Source organism: Anoplopoma fimbria, chromosome 8 (assembly GCF_027596085.1).
Source record: "Anoplopoma fimbria isolate UVic2021 breed Golden Eagle Sablefish chromosome 8, Afim_UVic_2022, whole genome shotgun sequence".
In the NCBI taxonomy this organism is placed as follows: domain Eukaryota; kingdom Metazoa; phylum Chordata; class Actinopteri; order Perciformes; family Anoplopomatidae; genus Anoplopoma; species Anoplopoma fimbria.
This window is the reverse complement of record NC_072456.1, coordinates 4,391,209-4,414,913: the sequence shown is the minus strand read 5'-3', so window position 1 is coordinate 4,414,913 and position 23,705 is coordinate 4,391,209. Positions and strand designations below refer to the sequence as shown.

The 23,705-nt window shown below is 40.2% G+C and overlaps 1 protein-coding gene across 1 annotated transcript in view; it reads right to left on the bottom strand.

The window, feature by feature from the left end:
• astn1 (astrotactin 1) overlaps positions 1-23,705 on the bottom strand; it is a 407,842-nt gene that overhangs the window by 309,856 nt on the left and 74,281 nt on the right. Inside the window, exons 2-4 of the mRNA XM_054603250.1 lie at positions 23,128-23,309; positions 4,498-4,745; positions 4,011-4,153 (exon numbers count right to left, since the gene is read on the bottom strand). Of these exons, the coding sequence (XP_054459225.1) occupies positions 4,011-4,153; positions 4,498-4,745; positions 23,128-23,309 (573 nt within the window). The remainder of the gene's footprint in view (positions 1-4,010; positions 4,154-4,497; positions 4,746-23,127; positions 23,310-23,705) is intronic.

Below are 23,705 nucleotides of genomic sequence, written 5' to 3'. Positions count from 1 at the left end.
AACCCTTCGCTTCATACTGAAATATCTATAACACAATTAGACGGATTCTGATTCTGAAATTTTCCCAGAGGATGATTCCTAATTTTGAGAGAGGTTCCATCCTTTACAGTTAACTCAATAAACACATTTTCACTCAGAATAAAAAGGTGTCTTCTGCTTAAAAAACTGCCATAAGTGATATAAAAAAACAAAAGCTGCAAAAATAGAGAAATGTACTGGGCATGACTACATCTTCTGGCCTGCAGAAATACATTAAAACAGTAGGATGTAACTTAATGTGGTATTAAATGGAAGTCAATTCATCTGCTGTTCAAGATCAGCTTGTCATATCTTGTGAACTTAGTTATGTTTATACAGTAAAGTTACTTTTTTATCCTGAGTGAGGAGGAGTTAAAAACACTGGAAAATATGCTTTTTTTATTGTGTTTTAATGTGTGAAGCAGTATAAGTTAAGGCACACACAATTCACCATAACCAAATCCCTACATTTAACACCACAAGAGAGGTTTTTGTTGTCAGTTTTATTCAAAAGGACATGTTAAGAGTGTTTGCACAATCTGTTTCACAGAGTTTTATAGGGCTAACGTCAATGTTAGCTCCAACACGCTCACCTGCGCTTTATGTAACAACCGGGTTAGTACTTCTTTAACACCTCCATAGTTTTTTCTCTAGCATCGCAATTGGATCAACATTTATTGTTTGAGTCAAATGTGTCAACAACTACTGGATAGATGCGACCTTGTACAGATTTGTGTTGGGCTAATTGTTATCGCTTTGGAACACGATTAGCTTGTACTGGTAGTCGCCAATCGAGCAATATCATCAACTGCAGAAAGAATTGGAAATTCAGACTCAAATAAAAAAGATTTTTGTCTTTTAATTTTTTAAGACTGCCCCTGACCTATCTTTTTAAAATAACAGAATGGTTTTAAACACATAAACAAGTAGGAGAATAATGTTATGTCACTATTGGAGGACATTGTTTGATGCTAGTGTTAGCATGCTAACCAGATAAACTAAGCTAATGAACATTGTAAACATTACACTTTATTAGCACTGTCATTGTGAGCATGTTAGCATGTTGATGCTAGCTTTTAGCTCAAAGTCCATGAAAAGGTTTGCATTTGAATGGACAAAAAGTAAAATCTATACTTTCTTATGTTAAAGGAGAAGTGGAATACAACAAAGCTGCCATACTACCAAATTTACTGCCTTGTTACACTATGTTGAAGCAATATATATTTTACATGACTTAAAGGACCATTGTTTAGCATTGAGGGTGGATCTATGGCACAAATGGAATACCATTTTAATAATTATGTTTCCGTTAGTGTACAATCATCTAAAACTAAAAGTAGTTTATTTCTGTTAGCTTAGAATGAGCCTTTTATTCCTACCCAGGGAGCGCGTCCTCTTCACGGAGTCCACTGTGTTGCACCGCCGTGTTTCTACATCAGCACAGAAGGGACAAACCAAACACGTGCTATAGAGAGATCCTTTTTGATTTTTTAAAATCACCTCAAGGCCACCGTAATGGCTTTTCTAATTTCTTGATTTTGTGCCTCCTCATCTCCTCGCTCCGCTGGCTTCTGACTATGAAAATCAAGGACGCAAGGAAATTAATTGAGGTTGTACAAACTGGGAACGAGGAAGGCCTAACTCTCTGACACCCTTTGGAAGAGAAAGTGTATTCGGAGGGGTATTCGGGCGGTTGCAATCTGCAACCTCACCGCAAGATGGCACTCATCCTACACAATGTCCTCCAATAGTGACATAACATTATTCTCCTACTTGTTTATGTGTTTAAAACCATTCTGTTATTTTAAAAGGATAGGTCAGGGGCAGTCTTAAAAAATTAAAAGACAAAAATCTTTTTTATTTGAGTCTGAATTTCCAATTCTTTCTGCAGTTGATGATATTGCTCGATATTCCACGCATGCCCTGCTGCCTGCATTTCCTATTTCTCTCGTCCATCTCATAAACCATCCTAAGTACATAATGCACAGGATAACGGCGCCTCCATCACATCTGGGGTCGGGCTGTTTAGATTTCATAAGAGCACTGCGTGTGAGCGCCTCCACTGTGACCGATCTCTTGATGAATCTGAGCAGTGAATGCGCCGCTAATTGGAATTTGGGGGGGTATACTTTCATCAAACCTGCTCCACTTCATACAGTCGTCCTCAAGGGAGTGGTGCTTAACTCAAATGTCCGCCGATTATGAAAAATAGATCTTCCTAGGAGGATTCCTTGGCGGGCACGTAAGCCTTTTGATTATTTCAAGTGTGAGGAGTAAATTCTTCGAAAGAATACCGGCTGATTGATATCTATGTCTGGTGGACTGTCTGCATCAGTAACAGTTCGTGTTCTTACACGGATTATGAAAACTGCTGAAGAAGTGCCTCATTTGTATTTTTATATCCCATTCCTTTTAGAAGTGTCTCACACTTACAAAGTGTTGGAAGCCTTTGTGTTTGTGAACCCTCAAATTTAGTCATCCATCATTTGGTCAAGGTTATTTCTGATGATTACTTGGCACCTATATGAGAAAATAACACGTGGTATTTAATTAAAATTCCAATTACCTCTCTTGGTTTTCACACTGATTATCTAAATTATTCCAACTGTGTTGATGTAATTACACTGTTCCCTGCTTAGAAAACTATTTCTATATCCCCATGTCCTCCCCCAATACCAGCACAAGTAACCTTTTTGACATGCTGTCTTATTACTTTGTCTACTAAAAAAACACTGTCTGTGCAGCAGGAGAAAAATATTAGGCTTTTAATAAGATATGTGAAAGCTTCTGCCACAGAATCTAGTTAGTAAGCATTTGAAAATGATTAAAAAGGTTAGGCACAAAATAAGAAGCCCTAAAATACGCTGATCTAACAAACTCTATGCTGACGATGCATTAGCAATATCGCTATGTCCGCATATCTCAGATAGATAACCCATTGGTGGGAATATGTTGGCAAATATTTTTCCTATTTACACATCTAGCAGGCATACAGCAATGATAACGCTCATTCAGAGTCGTGTTTCTTGCAACACTTGAATTAAAAGATGCTAAACCACTCTGTAGCACAGTGTTAGTTTTTGTACTCCTGTAGAAACATGGAGGTGCAACACCGGGGACACTGTGAACACAACCCCCTCCCCATGTAGATAAGAAGGGCCCATTTGAGCTGACGAAAACAGAGCAATTCTTAGTTTCAGGTGATAATACACTAATGAAACATTATATTATATTCCATATCTGCAATTAAATCACACTTAATCCTACACACTGGTCCTTTAAGGAATTTCAATATGCAAATAATAGAGTGTGTATCTAGGTTTCTAAAGATAGAATGCCATTAGTTAGTATGGAATCCACAAAATTGTGCCCAGACAAAAATTTACAGACATGAGCATGTATTTAGTGCCATGTTTCTGGCCCTTGACTAATATAAATCAAGTAGACCCCGTGACATTATTTCATGTCATAGCAGGAAAGTCTAAGTGTCTGCTGTGACTTTATTTACCGGTTTTGGTCTCCACCACCTCCTGAGGGACTTGCTCAGGAGGTGCTAAGTGCTCCACTTTTTGCTAACTTTGTCTCTCTGTGGTCTGGTTATAGTGTTTTTGTATTAACTCTGATGTTATTGTATTATAGACTCTCATATTAACTATACTATTAGTTATAGTTTAATCACCACCAAACCCTGAGAAAAATATTTGGGAATCTGATTTCTTCGCCAGCTAGTTGCCGACTTTGTCTGCATTGTCTTTAGCTGTCTGGTTCTGGACGAGTTGGTTTAATGTGGATTTATTATAGTGAGCTTTTTCACCCAAAACAGCTGCCTGCTGCTGCTTCTGTGAGTCTGTCACTTTGAGCAGCAGCTTCACATTACATTTAGTCCAGCTGATTCAATGTTAACATTAAACAAGAATTGATCAGGGGAGCTTTAAGGCAGTTTGTTTTTTATCTTTTTGTTGACCTGTCTGCTTTCGCTTCAGTCAACTCACCGGGTGTGAGGTCCATATTATTCTTGTCATTACAGCCCTGGAGGGAGTCCAGGGTACGGGTGACTTGGCTGGCAAACTCTTCTCCGCCATTCATACACTCCCGCTGCAGGTGGTGGCGCAGGTCGGTTATGTCATACTCGTACCTGGGGATGAGGTAAAAAAAAAAAAAAAAAAATCAATTAGGGTTAAGTTATCTTGACTTATCTAAATCAGAGTAAACATCACAAGGGGCTAAGATGCTTGACGAAAGCAGTCAAAATTTGAAAGTGTGACAGAACGTACTGATAAGGTAAGCTTTTATAATCTTAAACATTGAAACTCTGCCGTGTGCAGGTTGCAACATATCAGCTGCTTCCTAAGTGTTGAATTTCAAACATTTCAAACGTATTGTTGCCAGTGTAAAATATGGAATTATTAATATTTTTAGGGTTTCACAAGTTTAGGATAAATATACCCCCCCATTCATCGACCCAAATCCTACTTGTACCCGTCCAAAATGGGTGTCTCCCGGATGCTGAGGGTACCACTGTTCGGCCCCTGACCCCGAGAGTTCCTCAAGCTCTCTCGGGCCTGGCCTCCCATCAGCACCGAGGGGATGTAGTGGATCTCGTTGGCCGCCTCAGCACTGGCGCTCTTCTGGGGCTGGGGGATGCGGCGGCGCTTACACCAGCGCCTGCGGGTGTAGAGGATCAGGACCAGACACAGGATGGACAGCAGAAGGGCGATCATCCCGCCCTGAGGGGGAGGAGGGTGACATTTGGAGAAGAGACAGAGGGGAAAGAAAGGGGAGAAGAGAGGGGGAAAAAGAGAGAGAAAGTGTCAAAGGGGAGAACAGATTGAGAAAATCGTGCCAAGTCGAATACGGATTAAAGTCAAAGCAGTAATGCCAACAGCACAATTTGAAAAAAAAAAATAGGCTGCAGATGCTATTTAGCGAATATCACCTACAATGTTTTTTTTAATGACAGCAGCTCTCATGCTACTGTGTGGTTACTTCACCTTGAGACATAAAAGCACTTGGCTGATTTCCAAGTGGAATGTGAGCAAGGGTCAGCAGCTATTAACCGTGTCCTCATTGAAAGTACAGGGGTCAATGCCCCGATTGTTAAAAATATGGTTCCAGGTTTTTTGGGGGGTTTTTTTTTAAAGGAAGAGTTTGACAAATTGGGAATTTATGGAGTGACAGTAAGTTTTGGCATGTGAAAGAAAATGTGGCATTGAAAAAGGGAAACATAGGCACTGAAAAATGTTCCATTGGAAATAAAATACAGGCATTTTATTTTGCTGTTTTTCTCATCTTATTTATTTATTTAATTTTACTTTATTTTTCTGAGTTTCAACTTTCTGTCACAGTTTTAGCGTGGAAGGGTTTGAGGAGAGGTTGGCAAAAAGAGCTATATTTACATATGATCTGCATACTGCATAGAGAAAGCATCAGTCCTCATACAGCCGGCTTCGTAGCCTGGCATCACATTTAGCATAAGGTTGTGTTTTCCATGAGTTCACCCTGGTAAATTCCCAAACAGCGAGCTGGCTGTAAGTTAAGTCTGTTTCTGTCTGTTGCATTTTTTCACATATGATAAAAATGCTTGTGGACGATGCTGTGCTAAGTATTGGCATTTTTAGCTTAGCTTACCACCTAGACTGGAAACGGGGCCAAACTTTATAATTTTTGATGCAAAAACTAAAGTTTAATAATCACAAGCTGATGTTTTATGGAAGAGTTATGTGCTGGATAACTTCTTGGGCTGATGCAATAACTTAATGGAGTATCCACTGGTTGCTTGGCCACCTCATGATGTTACAAGACTTGTTGCATGGAGAGATCAAAGAGAGCTCAACCTGAACTGTGGGTCTGTCGACACTGACGTTTGACATGTCTTTGTCTTGTTTCCCATGTACTCTGGGAATGAAAAAAGCCAGCTAACACGTATGCGATGTTGGGAAGTGCACTAAAATAGTGACAATGGCAGATATTCAAGTCCCACAAGGCAGATGTTAGACTTTTTGGCTGGCTTAGGATCAGTTGTTCAGGTATAGGATTTCAACATTTCTTTGAGAATTATTTCCTATTGCTTGCTCTGACAGATCTCACTTCTGACTGCTGTAACTGTCTGAAAGAAAGCATGTTGTGTTTCCATGACGACCCAACCAATCATGACCTATAAGTCAACAGTCAAAGCTGTAGCACACCTAGCATATCTAATGCTATTTTAACGCAGAGATTTCAATGTGTGTTACTTATTTCTTCTATTTTGACGAGTTTGAGAAATCTAAACATATCAAATGGGGTAGCGACAACGTTCAATCAACCATGGCCAAAATAGCCGATATTGCTGCTTTGTACATGGTTTGGAAGTTCTGGTACTGCTGAACCAAACGGTGCCCTGTCTCATTTCAGCAGAAAACCGTCATAATAAACTACAGTACGTTTGGAAGGTCTACGATGAACCAGTAAAGGCAATGGTTTATACTCGCAATAGGGAAGGCGGCACGAGGCGCACGTGCCAGAATTGTGATGTCGAGGCTTGAGCGTCCTGGACGAACGCTCTTGGTTGTGCGCCTCTGAACTTTTTTCAACTAGAGCTATTCAGTCGTGACCGTCACAAATGTTCACTGATAAAAACCACCATCAACATGTCTGGTGATTTCACAAAGACGGCTAATTCGTTTTTTAGATGTTTTGGCAACAGGAGGTCTTAAAAATCTACATTTGAGTGAATACTTTGCAGGCAAAATAAATTGTTTGCAGGATTTTCAACCTTCGTTTCTTCATTTAAACCCTGACTCCTGCCTGGCTTGTACAAAGGCGATAAGGTAGCCCATGAATATGAGATATGAGTTTACAGTTAATTACAATTCCTCTTCGGCATTGAGGAGTTTGTTTTTTGGTGTTTTGCCGGTTCAATTTGTTGACTTCTTGCTACCTCACAGACTCATTTGTTGCCCCATAATTCTCCCATCAGACCATTTGGAGAATACAGCAACAGAACGTTGTGCATGAAGGCCTTTTGAGCGCCTGAAGCTCAGAAGCCACCTGTGGAGGCTCAGGTCATGGTGCCAAGTATGAACAAAAATGAACTTGGTCTGTACTCTCTGATTGATGTTTACAATGGATAGTCTAAGTGGTAATTTTACTGTTTGGCCTTTTTTTTCTCTCTTCTTAAATAAGTTGGGCTAACCTTGGAGTTTGTTTGAAGCCTGTGCGATTGGCTGCTCTGTGGAAATATGGGAGAAAGAAGTCTATCTGTGACTTTGAATATCAGCTCATAAACATACTCCGGGAAGCACTGATACTATCTGACTGGGTCAGGTCACATGGCCGCGTTCGCTTTACTCATCTTCCCTTAGATTTTAATGACTTATGAGCTGGTTTTTGAGGGTAGAGTGATGCCGCGGCATCCACACCAGCACCTGCGGGTGTTGGGGTTTTGGGACGCGGGGCATACGATGGACAGATGAAGGGCGTTGAGCCTGAGCCCTGAGGACAGGTTAGACAGAGGGGAGGGGGCAAAAGGGGGGACAGAGACAGAATCAGACAGAAACCGGAGAGAAAATGAGACAGCGGGAGGGGAAGGAGTCAAAGAGGGAGCGGATGAAGGCGAGAACGGTGTCAGAGAAACGTCGCCGAGGAGCGGGATACCGATCACAGTCGAGGCAAGTCAAACGCACACGGCCCGCGGAAACACTGGAGAGAGACAGCGGCTGTCAGTCTGAATATCAGACCATATCTCTTCCATGAATGAAGGCAATGATCACAGATTTCTGGGCAGTTTTATTCCACTGATTTTTACAAGAAATAAAAAAAACAATCCTATTATTTGCATTTTTAAGGTTACTGAAAGGGATGTTTTGTGAGAAAGGCAGGAAAGATGACGAGAGATAACACGCAGACACGATTGTAAGATGAACCCATAACCACATCCTCGCGGCAAATCTGATGCTACCCAGCTGAGGACTCCAAATCAGATACATTGTGCAATTTGGAAAATGTCAAAAAGAGTTATGGAAATGTCAAGGTGACAGCACGAGAAGAAGAATTTAAGAAAAATGAGTCCCCCTCTTAGTCAGATAAATCACAGGCCCGTTTAAAATTTGAAAAAAAGAATTGTGTAAGTGCTCCCTCCAGCCAGGTGTGTACAGATGTTTCCGTCTCTCTTGTTTGTGCTGCACTTCCTTTCCCTTTTAATTATGTTATTGACTTAAGGAGATACGAGGCCAAAAAATAATGTTACAAATTGATGGCCAGCAGTAGTTTGGTCAGAACAACAGCCAAATAGCAAGAGGTTAAGTGAAAACTGATTTAAAAAAAAGAAAGAAATCAATTAAAGCTAAACTGTGTGTCAGCTCAGTCAAACGAGCACAGTTGTGGAAAGAAAGATAAGCAAAAACAATGAAAGGAAAATTGGTTTTAATCAAAGTTGTTTACATTAAAAAAAAGAACTTTTCATGCGTTTTGGGAGTTCTGAGGCTGGATATAAATAGAGGGGTTCGGTTGCTCGTATCCATTTAAATAGGCAAAAGTAGAGGCTTATTTGCATAAGTTGTTTGCTTAATCTGCATAACCAAGGACGTTAACAAATGACACCGTGACGAGGGCCACTTGTGCACTACATCTGCATGCACAGTGGTCAAAAAGGAGAGCAGAGTAATTTAGTTAGGAATGATTATAGTTTCCAGCACTTTGAAAGTCAATGATGAAGTCCCTTATTTAAATAAAACAGTGACTGTACACTAAGTGAAGGACATCATCATATTTTCCACATTTAAACTGGATTACTGAGTATACATTCACAGTATATGGTTTACAATCAACTTGAAAGTTTGCAAATAAAACAACAAAATGACTCACTACATTTGTGACACAGGCAGGGTTGGTCATCTTCTCCAAAAACATTTCTGATAATTTTTCGTTCTTTACCATGATAAGGCTATGTTTACGTTCATATTGGTCATTTTTGGGGAGTGTCTTTGGAGGGAGGCCTGAAGGGATGGTCTGTCAGTGTTGCAGACTTTGCGACTTTCTTGCTAGATTTAGCAACATTTTGGCTACTGTCACTCGAAAATAGTTTTTTTGGTTGGATGTTATTTAAATCTAGCGTAACCTTTCTAGTTTCTCAAGATAACCACAGTACATTTTACACATGTCTTAAACGTGCAGTAACCAATATTTTAGTATTATTAATAGCTCAACTGACTTCAGGTTATTTGAAAGGGGTCCCCTGTAAATGTCCCCGCTGCGGGACTAATAAAAGATTATCTTATCTTATCTTGTCGTAACAAGCGCACAGGTTTCTGCCAGCGTTTCCCTGTCTTTAAGCACATTGTTTGGTTTAGCCTCACCAGTTCCATCGTTTTCAGGAACAGGCAGCTATTTTCAGAGAAACCTACTGTATGCTATCTTGCCAAGCTCCAAAAGTCAGACCGAACAGATTTAGTCATAGCTAGTTAATATAGTAAACAATTAAGCAGCTAAAGAGTCAGATATTTCCCAAAGGAGTTGGTGGGGACCAAAACAGAGCTAGAAGATGAGCAAATATATGATTCAAATTTGATTGGAGGCCAGGGACACGACAAATGAATGCTAATGTTGCTCTTTGTTGTCTTAATGTGTAAACAGTCAATAGTTTGCTCACGTGATAGAAACAACAACTTCACAAATGTGAAGTGTGGCTTGTTCGTGAGTTTTACCCCCAAACAGCAAAGAGAAAAAAAGTAATATAATGCTAAATAAATGAAAATGTAGTCACATAATCATACAGTCAGTTTATTCTGGGACCAGTCCTTACAGTTCATTTCACACCAATGCCCCTGAAGTATAAGGTATGGTCACATTCAGTCCGATCTAGCAAGGCCCTCTTAATAAAACAGTTTGACGGCTTTTTATTTCTTCCTTAAAGTATTGAAATACAGGCATTCATTTTGCTGGCTGTCAGCTTAAATTCATAGTCGTATATGTAACTCCCCTTTGAATAGTAGTGTGACGAGAGATTGAAAGCATGCAGTAGCTGGGTCACAGACATGCTTGAGTGAAACACCCTGTCACCTGTGTAGACTGTAGTATTGATTAAAACTAACTGACAAATGTGTCTGAAAAGGATCCGTTGTAGACAGTTGAGAGGAAAGCGAGAGAAGGGTACAGGAGTAATGATCGGGGGCTACAGGTGGGGTGGGAGGGTCGATGGGCGTAGTTGTGGGGTTATGAAGTGGGTGGGGGATTTCAAACATATTGTACCCTTCTTCCTGCTTCTTCTTCAATTACCCCAAAATTAGATCATATCCCTTAAAGGACTGCAGTTAGTGGCAGTGTGGGCTCCAAGGTAACTCAGACAGCTTGGCTTAGCAAAGGGTCATTTATGACACATTTCTCTGCTAAGTAAGTCACTTTTTTAATATATAAAACATTTATGATTAGAGAAGAGGAAAAATGTAGTTTATGTTGTTCCTAAAATAAAGTGTAAAGGAATTTTTCAAACTTCATAACTGAGCATGTGTAACTATTAAACTGTGTATGTAATGTTAAGCCGTGCCATTGTTTCACTCATGCCTGAGGAAACTAGAACAAGTCAAATGTCAAGTACTTCAAATGGCCCTCAATCAAATCTACCTCAGTGACAAATGTAATTAAAACCCATCAAGCTGCATTAGCGCTCATGCGTGGAGGGGGCTAATACAGACCAAATGGAAAAAAGCTGTTTAATGTCAGGCATTACTTGGAATTAAAGTGAGGACTAAGTGGGCTGTGTCCTCCTCTAGAGCCAATAAAACCAAACCACACATGGAAGCATGCCGGCGCTCCAGCCTCGTAATCCACTTACTAACGGATGAGGATGATGTTATAATGGCACGAGTGCTCCTTATGACTTACACTGCTGTCATGTAAGTCCTGAATGGAAGAGAGAAGACGTGGCCTTTCTCAGTCTGACAGAGACCGGCATTGGTATTAGAGCCGAGCTATCAATCTGTCACTTAGTCTCTGGAAGCGAGGCATGAAGACACAGGAGGGTGGAAAGATTGAGACCGTCTGACAGCTACGAGATAGTGAAAGGAAGTTTCTTGCTTTGAATGCAATAACGGAGTGAACGGAGACGATATCAGGTTACAATATTAATGATGGAAAATGACAGTTGTCCTCCTACGCAATTGGAATCACTCCAAATCCTGAAACCAGGGGTTAATGCCGTCAAAGTATGATACTTAATATCTGCAATGAAATAAAACGAAACAACGGACCTCATGATCCAGAGCTGATTTTGACTTTGAACATATGTGAAAGTCACAACCTCCATTTCAAACATGTCACAGGAGGACTGGAAATTAGTATTAATGGCGGAAATGGTTTGAATCATTTGATTCAATTTGGTGTGTTTTATAAGAGCTAATATAGCATGAAGCCACGATGGTGTTTGAGTGAGTGTGTGTGGTGGGAAAGCACTAATGTAAAAACCGCACATTTGTCATGTAAACATTATTCTCTTGGAATTAAATGTCACTCGAGTCGGGTGCTTTAAAGAGCTGAAAAGACATTACGAAATCAGTTTTTCTTAATGCATTGCATCATCAGGGAATGTCGTCTTTAAAGCCATGATACTACACATTTTTTTCTTAATAATATTATACATTAGCAGCTTTCATGTGATGCTGATGGCATACATTATTGCAACTGGAAAAATGAAACAGCCCTGTTAAAATTCCCCGATGTCTAGTCTATGTGGAGTCATGTACCTGGAGGCTGGAACAAGCCTCTACTTTGGCACTAAAGTGAGGATGCACGGGTGTCGTTGGAAGACGTTCACACGTTCTGGAGGAAAGGTAATGTCCGCCTGTGGGTTTTCTTATCCATAACAATCGTATTTGCAGAGATCCACAGAGACCTTTAAAGGTGCGTTTCCAGAAGTATATTTTCTACAACAGTGGGCCCTGGTTGGATCTGTGGTGGTCGGAATGCGAAGATGCTTGTACTTTTCTCAGTTACCACTTTTTTTGCAGACCAAAGTACAAGTACTTACATTTGAGTATTTGCCAATACTGAGTACCAATACTAGTACTTAATAATACCACCAAAGTTCGAAAAATATCATTGTTGCTTACCTTTTATTATTCAAAAATGGGTTTTCCTGATCCAAACGGAGCATTGTTCTTTATTGTTAATGTTAAAAAATGAATTGTTTAACCGTGTTTTGTCCATTTGGTACATATGGCTGCCACTCATTGCCTTCATAGTTCAAAAGGAAATGTGAAGCATTGAAACATTGGCAACATTTAATAATAATAATAATCAATCCTTTTATTAGTCCCACAATGGGGAAATTATTTCTCTGCATTTAACCCATCCCAGAGGAGCAGTGGGCTGCAATGAAGCACCCGGGGAGCAACTTGGTGTTAGGTGTCTTGCTCAAGGACACCTCGGCATTTTGCCAGTAGAGGGGTTTGAACCACCAACCTTGTGGTTACGGGACAAGCGCTCTACCTCATGTGCCACAGCCGCCTATCTGCATGCATGGGGTGAGTCAGCTATTGGCTATGCTGCCATTGAGGTCTTGAAAGTCACTGATGAAGTGACACGATGAGATTGAGTGTCCCGGGTGTAATGAATAAACCAATTAACGGAATATCCCCGTTAACCTGCCTTATTGTTTCCACAAATAGAACAGCTTGGCAGCATATTGTCTGAAAAGGTTTGTCCCCCCCGGCTGCTTTCTCCCTCCTTCACCGGCCGAGAGAAGGTTACTTCTACAGGAGGAAATAAATAATGATCCCAGCTGTTATAGGGGTACCTGTAAGTGCTGCCATGTTTTGCTGACATTAAAATGTACCCATAACACCGCCTAAGTGTTGAAGATGAAATATTTCGTTTTTTTCAAAAAATACAATAAGGTCTTTCTTATTTAAATAAGATACTGAGTACATAATAATATAATACTAATAATACTACAAATAAAAATAAAACAAAATAAAATACAATAAAATAAAATGTCTGCAATAAATTAAAAGGATGGAAAAGACTAGGTGTTGAGAATGACCTAAATTGAATCAGTAAATAAATTACACAGTAAAAAAACAAAACGTTATGATAACAACAATAGCTTATCAAACTCTTACATTACAAATCACCACTTCTGAGGCATGGGGGTCTCAAAACACAAAGCTGCAGAATTAATGTTAAAGAAAGGGCTATTAGTGCTACTACCAACCAAGTATGAAAAACATTCAAACTTTAATATAGTTACTTCTGAGTTGTGATGTTTAAATGTAAAATACTTGGGAGAAAAGTATGTTTGTGGTTAAGTGTATTAGTAAGTGAATTATCTCTGCCACTGTAGGAACTCAACACCAAATTAAGGCAAACTAAATTTCAATGCTCACATCGTATAACTTTGGATAAATATGTGACCATATTTTAAGACTTGTTATTTTATATAACACAAAAACAAATATGTATATGTATGTTATTGCATATCCCAATTGTTTTGAATTCAAATGGCATAATGTGCAACATTTCCGTGTCAAAATGTCTAAAAAAGGACTACATATTTTGTTTAGTTGTTTACGTACATGATCCCAAATGTTGCCAACAATGTTCAAACCGAGGCAAATCTTTCATTTCAATTCAAGGTAATGTTGGTTTTCATTTTGTGGCCTTGTAAAATGCCATCAGACCCCCTTTACCCCCTCTAGTTGCTCTTACTTTCAGAAACACCCGATGATGCCTCAGAGCTTGAAGGAGGAAGTTGGCGAGACACTCTTTTGTTTACTATTGTTTGTTGTGCTCACACTAATAATGGAGTATGATTATTCATTGCCTTTTTTTTTATCTGCCACAAAGCATTAATTGCATGCCATTTTGTTACGCAGTTATCCGATAAAGACACAATTTATTGATATATTTCAATATTGATAATGCTTACTACGTTGTCCGAATGTGATAAGTAGCTCATGCCAGTTACAGCAACGTTACAGCAACGTTTAACAGGCTTAAAAAGTTTTTACTTGTAGGATTTTTTGACAGTGGCTAACGGTAAGCTAACATAATGGCAACTTGCTAAGTAACGTTAAATTGCTAACATGAACTTGCATCTATTTCATTAACAGGAAATTACATGTGAACAAATGTGACTATACATATCGTAAAACTTTAGTTATTCAAGTTTCAACTATGGTTCAGAAGTTGGAGCGGGTCGTCCCTCAATCAGAAGATCGGCGGTTCAATCCCCGGCTCTGCCAGTCCAATGTTGGTGTTTGGGCAAGACACTTAACCCCAAATCCTGAAGGATGTGCAATCAGTGTGTGATTGGTTGTGAATGATAAGTTAGTCCTGATGGGCAGGTGGCACCTTGCATGGTAGCCCCTGCCATCAGTGTATGAATGGGTGTGAATGGGTGAATGATATGAAGTGTTAAAGGCTTTGAGTGGTTATTAATTGGGGCGGCTGCAGCACATGAGGTAGAGCGCTTGTCCCGTAACCACAAGGTTGGTGGTTCAAACCCCTCTACCTGCAACATGCCGAGGTGTCCTTGAGCAAGACACCTAACCCCAAGTTGCTCCCCGGGCGCTTCATTGCAGCCCACTGCTCCTCCGGGATGGGTTAAATGCAGAGAAATAATTTCCCCGTTGTGGGACTAATAAAGGCTTTAATTATTATTATTATTATTATTTACCTAGGTTACTTGAATTACTTGGTATATATATATATATATATATATATATATATATATATATATATATATATATATCTAAATCTCACTTGCCACGGATGTTTAACAGGTTCAAGCAAATTTCATTCTCAAAGTATCATCCGCACAAATCCAAAACTAATTTCTGCACTCGCTCAGGTGTGACTAATTCATTTGGTGGCAGTGAAGGAGAGGTGGCAATTTCACTGTTTCTACAAATGCTCTGAATATTTGAAAAATGATCCTGTAGAATGCAATAACGGCTCAGGTATTCTGCATAAAACCTTAAGATATAGCTGCTGGTGTAGCAAATTGCGATGGCTATTGAGCCCTCGGGTTCAGATAAGACTGAATGTTTCGTCCCAAGGAACAGAATGTCTTGCATTACGCTGTTAACTTTTTTATTTATTGCTAAAATCTGATAAAAAAAAAAATACATGGTTTGTATGTTGAATTACAAGGACTGCTAATTATGATGTCTCGACTGAGGCAGACTTTTTGACAGAAGGTGACGGCAGAAAGATGTCACTTTATTCTTCAGTGTTGCAAGTGGCCATGAAGCTAAAAGACATAATCATGAAGTTATTGCAGCAGCTAGAAAAAATGAAAAGAAAAAATATAGGGATTTGTGATTTTTTTCTTTTTCTTTTTCTGTCCTCTCTTTCAGTCAGGGTTGTCTGTAAAAAATGTTGAATTGAAGCTAAAGTCCACAATTTAGTTTTCGATTCAGTATAAATCCAGTGCGATGCCCCATACATTTGCAAAGGGACAATAAACAAGGACGTAGCGGGTGACAAACCTGCTCCAGTTTAAGTCTCTTTTATGAAAAACATGCCATCTGCTTTATCCATCGACTCTTGCTAAAATCCCAACACACAGACGGGAAATTATTTGATGCTGACGCCACAAAAACACAGACATAAGAGTGGAAGAAAAGCATTATGTAAAAATCTTTTTTGTGATTGGTCCTGTGACCCTCCAGGTTTCTGACACTGCTTGGAACCTTAAAACTTATTTTTAAATTTTCAGTTGACAGCCTTTATCTAGTTTGAGCTCCGTTACCATGGATTGCACGTGTGGCTATAGATCAAAGATGGGAGTGCTGTGTCGACTTTAGTTGGCAAATGAGGAAGCTTCAATATTTGATCTGGTTAAAAAAAAAAAAAAAAAGGGAAAAGGAGCATCAAAGTTCAAAATACTTTGTTCATACGTACTGTGCACAGTCCTTGGGGGAAGTTTAAAAGCTGAATTACTTGGTAACTTGGGGGCTGCTATCAAGCTAAATGCACAACCCTGTCATATTATCACCTCATAAAGTTAATAAGGTGAACATGTTTGCAAACTTATTCCCCTTCTTGTGGACCACCATAAAACCTTTCTGTAAAAAAATATGTAAGGTAGTCAATGGCAAGAGATCTTTTTTTTTTCATCCTGTTCGATTTCTGCCATGAATTCAACATATTTTGGTAATTTATACAATTTAATAGAGACTTATTCCATTATCAATTCCTCTTAACAATTTGATTATTTATTGATTCCTAAAAAAATGTTCTTTGGAAAAAAATTGTTTATACATCCAAGACATCCCGAAAAATAATTTCAACTGTCCCTTAGTCAGTGTAAACCGTCAAATTCTATATTTTATCCTTGTTCTTTGGCCTCTATTGCGAACACATGATTAGGAAAAAAATGATGGCATTTTTATTTAAATATCTGCTTTCAATTAAAAAAAGATTGTAGAAGTTTTAAAATATGTATTATAAACTTCTTAGGCTGAGGCGAACACCCTCCCCTTCCTCACACTAGCTCTATTAATCTTGAATTATCCGTTCCCATACGCTTTGGTCAAATGAAATTCCATCCAAGTAGGAACAAATTTCCCATAAAATATAAATCTAATTGCTTGTTGATATAGATTACTGTGCAGCCAAGTCCTTATTTATTTCTTCTAAAACTGTGATTTTCACTTTTTTATCTTGTTTTTGTCAAGAAACCAATCCACGGTGCTCTGTTGTCTGCATGAGAAAAATCCAGCAGCACTAAAAACAGGCCGGGCACTCGGGTTGTGTGTCTTCCTCACAGCCCCAGAGGGAAGCTATGGATTGGTTTGACTCGCTCTGCAGGCTTTTCAAAAACACGCCATGTCGTGATTCTCGGAGAGCAGCTCTGGAGGATCCAGACAGGGGGACGGCCGCTTTACAAGTGGTCAGGGCTGCATTGATTTAAGGTTTATACGATCAATGCTATCAACGCAGGTTTTAAGGAGGGTCACCACATGAATGTCAATATCCTACGGGCTAAGCTGTGTCACAATGACCAGCTCTCCCCCCCGTAAACTAAGGCTTTATGTCGCTGTGTGGGTGTGTGACTCCCTGTGGCTCTAGCTCCCAATAAAGGGTCAGCATTTTTTAAAGATCACCGGAAAATGACCAGTGTGAATTGTGAACTGCACAAACAGAGAATGCAGCCACTGTAACAGCTGTAGACTCAAATCAAAAGCAATGACTTCTCAATAACTTTCGCAGTCTTCCTGGGACTTAGTTCCCATTTCTTTTTAACACATGACATTAACAAAAGTATTTGAGACAAAAGAACATTTGAAAATGTTCTACAGTAGAATTGTTGTCCTGGCAAAGGGAATTTCATCATGTAGGGACATAAAATTGAAAATGATTAAATGATTTTGATAAAAAAGTAAATAAAAATATTTAGTAGTTTGTTGCAGCTAGTCAATTGTTCTAAAGGGAAAGTGGGTTTGCGCCATGCAGGGGGCTTTTAAACTTTTAAGCTTTCAAAATCCTGGCTACAGCCCTGTGTACTTTCTATAGTTGTGTACGGGGCAGAAGAGCTAAAAAGATCTTAATGAAATCTTTCAAATTTGACCGTTTCTGAAAAGTAAAGTCAATGCAGAAGTGTCTTAAACATGCATTATTTTACTGGCCATCAGGGGGCGACTCCTCTGGTTGCAAAAAGAAGTCAGACTGAATACAAGTCTATAAGCAAATAACTTCTCTCTTGATTTATTCCCTCAGTAAACATTGTAAACATGAGTTTATGGTCTCAACCTCTAGTTTCAAATATGGTTACTTCTCTTCACTGGTTGCACAAAGCCAAGACGACGATGGCCCAAAAAATTTGAGATGGCAACGGTCCAAACAACGGACTTGAGGCTTCAAACAGGCTACAAAACAATGGGTGGCGTCACAACGACGACGTACACTTCTTATAAACAGTCTCATATTTTGCATGTGAATCTATGGGTTATCATTTTGCAAAACTAAAAAGGCATCCATGTATTTGTTTTTCAAACCCACATAGATTTGGATGGCCCAGAGGAAGCCCTTCAACAATAGGTTTTTTAATTACTGTTTTTTTGTTTTGGTTCTGTAAACACTTCATCTATTTCGTGTCTGTCCGTTCAGGGAGAGGGATCCCTGCTCGGTCGCTCTTCCTGAAGTTTCTGACTATGCTGTTGTTGTTTTTTTCCTTCTCTGTACTGTACATATTTAAAGGCCCATTCAGGAAAATTTGTTATAAGCATTGAGAAATATTGATAATGCTTTTTTAAAACAATTATGAGAAGTGATAAAGCATTTTATCATGATTTATAAAGTCAAGCACTAATAATAATAATAATAATAATAATAATAATAATAATAATAATAATAATGACTGGTAATTAACATTTTCTTAGCAAAGATCAAAGTGTATTATAATTCCCACTTTTGTAATACATTATTGTGTTAAGATGCATTCTAATCACTATAATACATTGCAATAGGATTATGAATTAAATAAAACTTATAAACACATTATAATGCATTATAACAGCGATTATATATGATCAGAAACCGTACAGCTCTTATGGACTCAACTGCTCCTCCCCTTTGGGTTGAGTGGGCACAGTGAGGGCCTTTGCCTTTGCTGCTCATCCACAGCAAACTCGTACCTCCAGAGCCTCTAGTGTACACAGCTGATGCAAACCAAATCTGAGTCCAAACTTAGAGATTTGTGCCTCTAGGTTTAAAACGAGATGATTTCATTTCACTTTTATGGCTTCATTTGTTAACTGATAAATTTCTGCAGAAATTAAAAAAGTTGCTTTATGGCCTCTGAGGGAAGAACGGAGTCACTTAAAGAGATTCACCAAAGAAACAAATGTAACCCCTGAGCCTTAAAAAAAACTATTAGTCTTTCATATGATGTAATGACTTGGTTTGATTGGATTGATCCGTTGAGGCCCCCGTGGCAAAATAACAGCAGCTGATAAAAATTTTGGAAATGAAAAAGGGAAGATTTGTGCAACACAAGGATACACTGGAGCTTAAGAGTCTTGACGGATGGACTGAATACCTGATGCTGTTCCAAATGTACGGATCTTTTTATCTGTCTTCGTTTTTTTTTTTTTTTTTACTTTGTAGCGTCGTCTCTGTCTGTAGGGTTGTGACTGAAGCCGAGTACGTGTGTTTGAACTGACAGTGCCTCACCTGGTGTCCGTGCAGGCAAACGCAAGGTTAGTCATCTATTATGGATGACCAGCCGCGGCCAGTGGAGGACACTGTGGTCACCTTGTTGGATGTGAACGCACGGGGGGGAAGCTTTGAACCCTGCATGAGGGAAAACTCCAACTTTAGAACAGTGCACTTAAAAAATAAAAAGAGTAAGACTGTTGAAAAAGACTCACTTCTCGGTTTAAATTGCCTTCAAAACCGCATTTGAAAGGACCGGCTAAAACTAATGGTAGTCCTCAGGTAAGATTATAACCTGGCCGGAGGACCAGACGCTTTCCTGGCCTCGGACCCCGACTTTGGTGCAGTTCATTGAACCCGATTCCCCTTTAGGATTAGGCCCATGATAAGTCTGGCTTGTCTTCCAGGCCCAGAAAATGCTGGAGTCCCAACTCATCCATTAGACATAAGCAGTCTCGTGGTGGGAACGGTGGCCAGGCAATGAACCGCGGCAGATTAGACGTTCTGCTTCCTGGCCGGGGTGTGCAAGTCTGGGACTATTTCAAGCCGGTTCCATGTGGCTGATAAAAAAACCTGGCATAAACAGTCTAAAACATAATCCTGTCAGTGTTAATGTTAATAGAAAGGCACTTTGATGACTAGTGACTTTTGGCACGTTGAGAGTGGAATTTTAGACTCTTGTTCTGTGTACAGTGTGGTCATTTTATATTGTGAGGAACTTTTAACTGGTTATCTGATCCACATAAGTAAACGAGACTATCAGTGAAAAATTGTCTATTTCTATACAGTTATGCTTAATGCTTTTCATCTGTGCAACCGGGTCCGATTCTGCGTAAAATCAGATGAAGTCATGCAGGTTCACCAGAAACTCCTTTAGCTCAGACTCCAGCGGAGCCTCCGGCAGCGGCCAGACCGCCACCGGCAGACCCAGATCCGGCTTTGCTGCTACGTTTGATGTGCAGTCGGAGTTTCGGTGGGGGGGAAGAGAGCTCTGTGGTGGGCAGAAGCGTCACCTCCTCAAGCCAGGAGCAGAGCTTCACCTCGCTGACCGACACCGACTACTACAGGAAACAACTAAGTTGTTAAGGCAACAAAAATACCTAGTTAGATTAAAAAGATCTTCGTTTGGGTTTAAATAACTACGGAAGCAACTTTACTGACATAAATCAATGTTGAGTTCTCTTTTCACATGGGGAACGAACAGCGGTCTCCTGGGGGAAAGATCGCCGGGTGTTGGACTCATTCACCTCCCCTCCAGCCAGCCCTGGGTAGCCTTTTGGGGTCTTGATACTTTCCTGTTCACTATTATCTGCATAATATAGTAAATCATTTTTTGGAACATCTACAAATTATGGCGCATTATTTTTAGGTAGGTATAGGTACAAATGCTGGATGAGACCAACCTGCCCCGGTTCAACGCCCGGCTGGCCAGACCGTTCACTGCATCTCTTCTCCCACATTTCCAGTCTCCTCTATCACTATGCGCAAAATATGATCTAAATCTTTTTCAAAGTGCCTAACTAACCAAAGAAAAAAAAGATAATTTTGCCCTGATGGACTCACTAGTGATGTCTCAGCAATTTCCTTGATGGGTACACTGCTTCAAGACAAGGTGAACTAAGGAATAAAGCATACTTTCATCTTGTTTCCTCCCTGCTGTTTGTTGCATAAGCATACACCAGAGAGGTTTAGTAAGATGATGCTGACACCTCAAGCAATTGAGACATTCACAGCTGTATCCCACTTTGTTTTTTCCTCTCCACACGTCTCCGAAACATCTACCTGTGCTTACTGCTGCTGTCCTGCACTCTCCAAAGACACCCAACAGAAAGCGGCCCAGTGACAGCTGTGTGCTTTAGCCCATAAAGCAGCCGTCATGGGACCCCCTTTTTTTTTTTTGCATCCAGAGGGAGTTGAACAAGTGACACGGCTTTGGATTTAGGGGCCTCCAGCAGGGTGGCAAGCTGCAGCGAGGGGGCCCGGGCAGCGCAGCGGCAACGTCGCTTCCATCTGTTGTCACGGTCTGCTCGGATCTGCATGCTAATCTTTCTCTGCTCACACCTTCATGCAAAACACCACCCCTGGAAGCTCTGCCGCAGCTCTTTCAGGATGAGGAATTAACTGAGCGGGGAGCAAAGAGATGCGGACCCCAAGTCCATGGGATGTGAAATGCAGATAGAGCAGGGAGTGAATCAAAGAGATAAGCAGCAGAATGGCATTTCCACACAAAAAAACAAAACGTTGCCAAAGCTCGAGCACATGCGTCAGGTGGATCGTCTCGATGCACAACATGCAGAGGGGGCGGTCAAGGACGGTCATTTGTCTCAAGGTCTCCGAGCTCGGCGACGTTCGGCAGGCAACGCAGAAGCAGATGTAGCTGTCGGCAAAAGTCTTGCCGCGCTGACTAATCATTTGCGTGTGCAGCTATAATATGCTTTCAATGTCTGAAAAACACACATCATCCATCAAAAAGCGGTTGTAATGTCTTTGGGCTGGGGGGAAAAAAGGGGCACTGGGAGTAGGTGTGGCATATCTAAGATCTAATAAATATACATTTCCTCAGGCGAGAGAGGGGAGAGCTGAGAGAGATCTAAGGATTCATTTCCTACTCTGCTCGACATAGCAGATAAGGTTTGATACAGTGCGGGCATGAGAAAAAATCTGCATTCTGCGACCGAAATGTAGAACTTTTAAATGTGTGTTCCAGAGAGATATACAAACTTTTCTATCCCTCCGTTGCCCATCCCTGACTTCGATGTGTCCATTCTAAAGGACTCCGCCAGTGGAGTGTCATGTACATTTGCACAGTTTTTATACCAGTGGGATAAATGTAAGACACAGAGACATTTTGTAAATAACCCAATTTGTGTTTTGGCCCTGTTGGACAAATCAGTTTTGTTGCCTGCATTGAGCTTAATTTGTCTTGTTTTGAGATATGAGGCTTTTATTTTTTAAGACAACCTTCCGAGCTTAAAGATAAAGATAAAGAGGTTTTTATTGTCATTGTAGTGATACAACGAAATTCCGTTTAGTAGCCCTCAGCCAGCCAGCAGCAGCGAACAACAAACACAAACACAATAACAACAATATACAAGATGAAAATCCACAAAATGAATGGAAACTTTACTATGTACATAAAATTTGTGCAAACAATGCAGTGTAAACATTTGTTTTGGCAGTGCAAACAGTATAAAGTGTATGGAGAGGAGCAAGTTGCAAAAATAGGGACATATGTGATGGAATTTTAGCACAAGTAGAGACATGTAATGTGTTAGCAACTCCCCCCCTCCGAACAGGCACAAGGTATGTTGTAAAAACTGTAGTAACTTCCTGTGTTTTTAAATGAATTAGCATTAGCGTCGGCTCTATGTGTGTATAGGCTATATTAATGCTAACGAGGAGAGAGCTAACACATGTTTGTCATTTTGTGTATCTGTACACAGCTCTTACGTTGGTTTGGAATTTTGCAATGAATTAAAAACACCAGTCCAGTGTCCGGCCATCTATTGAATTGATATGCTACACGTTTGGTAAATGAAGCCTGTTTTTGAAGCCATGGCGCCATTACAGACGTCAGCAGGATTTATCCGCTCCCTTAAATCTTTACTCTGGAAAAAAAAGTGAGCAGGCAGCTGTTTCGTGTTGGAACACACAGGGAAACAAAGACATTAGGAAGGGGATATGTTATCTTATCTCAAAGATGATTTCTTTGTGTTTCAGCTTCAGGCAAAATAACTCAACCCTAAAATAACTTTATATATTTAAATCCATCTTAATGAAACAGTAAGAAAAGGGCTGGAAAAAAAAGCAATTTCTTCCCTTCATCCTTTTAATTTAGCAAATGAAAGATTTTGGCCAATTAAAAAGTTATTTTGACTGCACGTCAAAAGAAAAGATGTAGTGATATTAGACTTCAAAACCATTTTTTATTTTTTTTTAGCTGCTTCGGGAACAGTTGGAACAGAGAGTTTTTACCATGACGGAGATGTGCAGGATGCGGAGCTCCTCCTTGGCGGAGTCGTTGGCCGGGTCCTCGGTGGGCTCCGGGAGGCTCAGGCTGCCATCCTGGTGGTGGATGTGGAAGAGCAGGGTGCCGTTCTCCAGCCACTGCTGCCTCCATCGCACCAGAGGGATGTCCTCGGAATTCCCAGAGATCTCTGCCGGAGAATATTTAAAATCTATTAAATGGATCGCTGTTACATATGGTACAGATAACATTACATTACATTACAGTCATTTAGCAGACGCTTTTATCCAAAGCGACTTACAGTCAGTAGTATATTACATATCATTCACCCATTCACACACTGATGACAGGCTACCATGCAAGGTGCCACCATCAGACTCTAACTAACATTCATGCATCCAGTCCACACCGATGGCAAGCCTTCAGGAGCAACTTGGGGTTAAGTGTCTTGCCCAAGGACACATCGACTGCCGAAGCTGGGTATTGAACCACCGACCCTCTGATTGGAGAACTACCTTGCTCTCCACTACGCCACAGCCGCCCCGGATAACTGTGTTCCCTAGAGGATGAATCCCAATGACTTTAA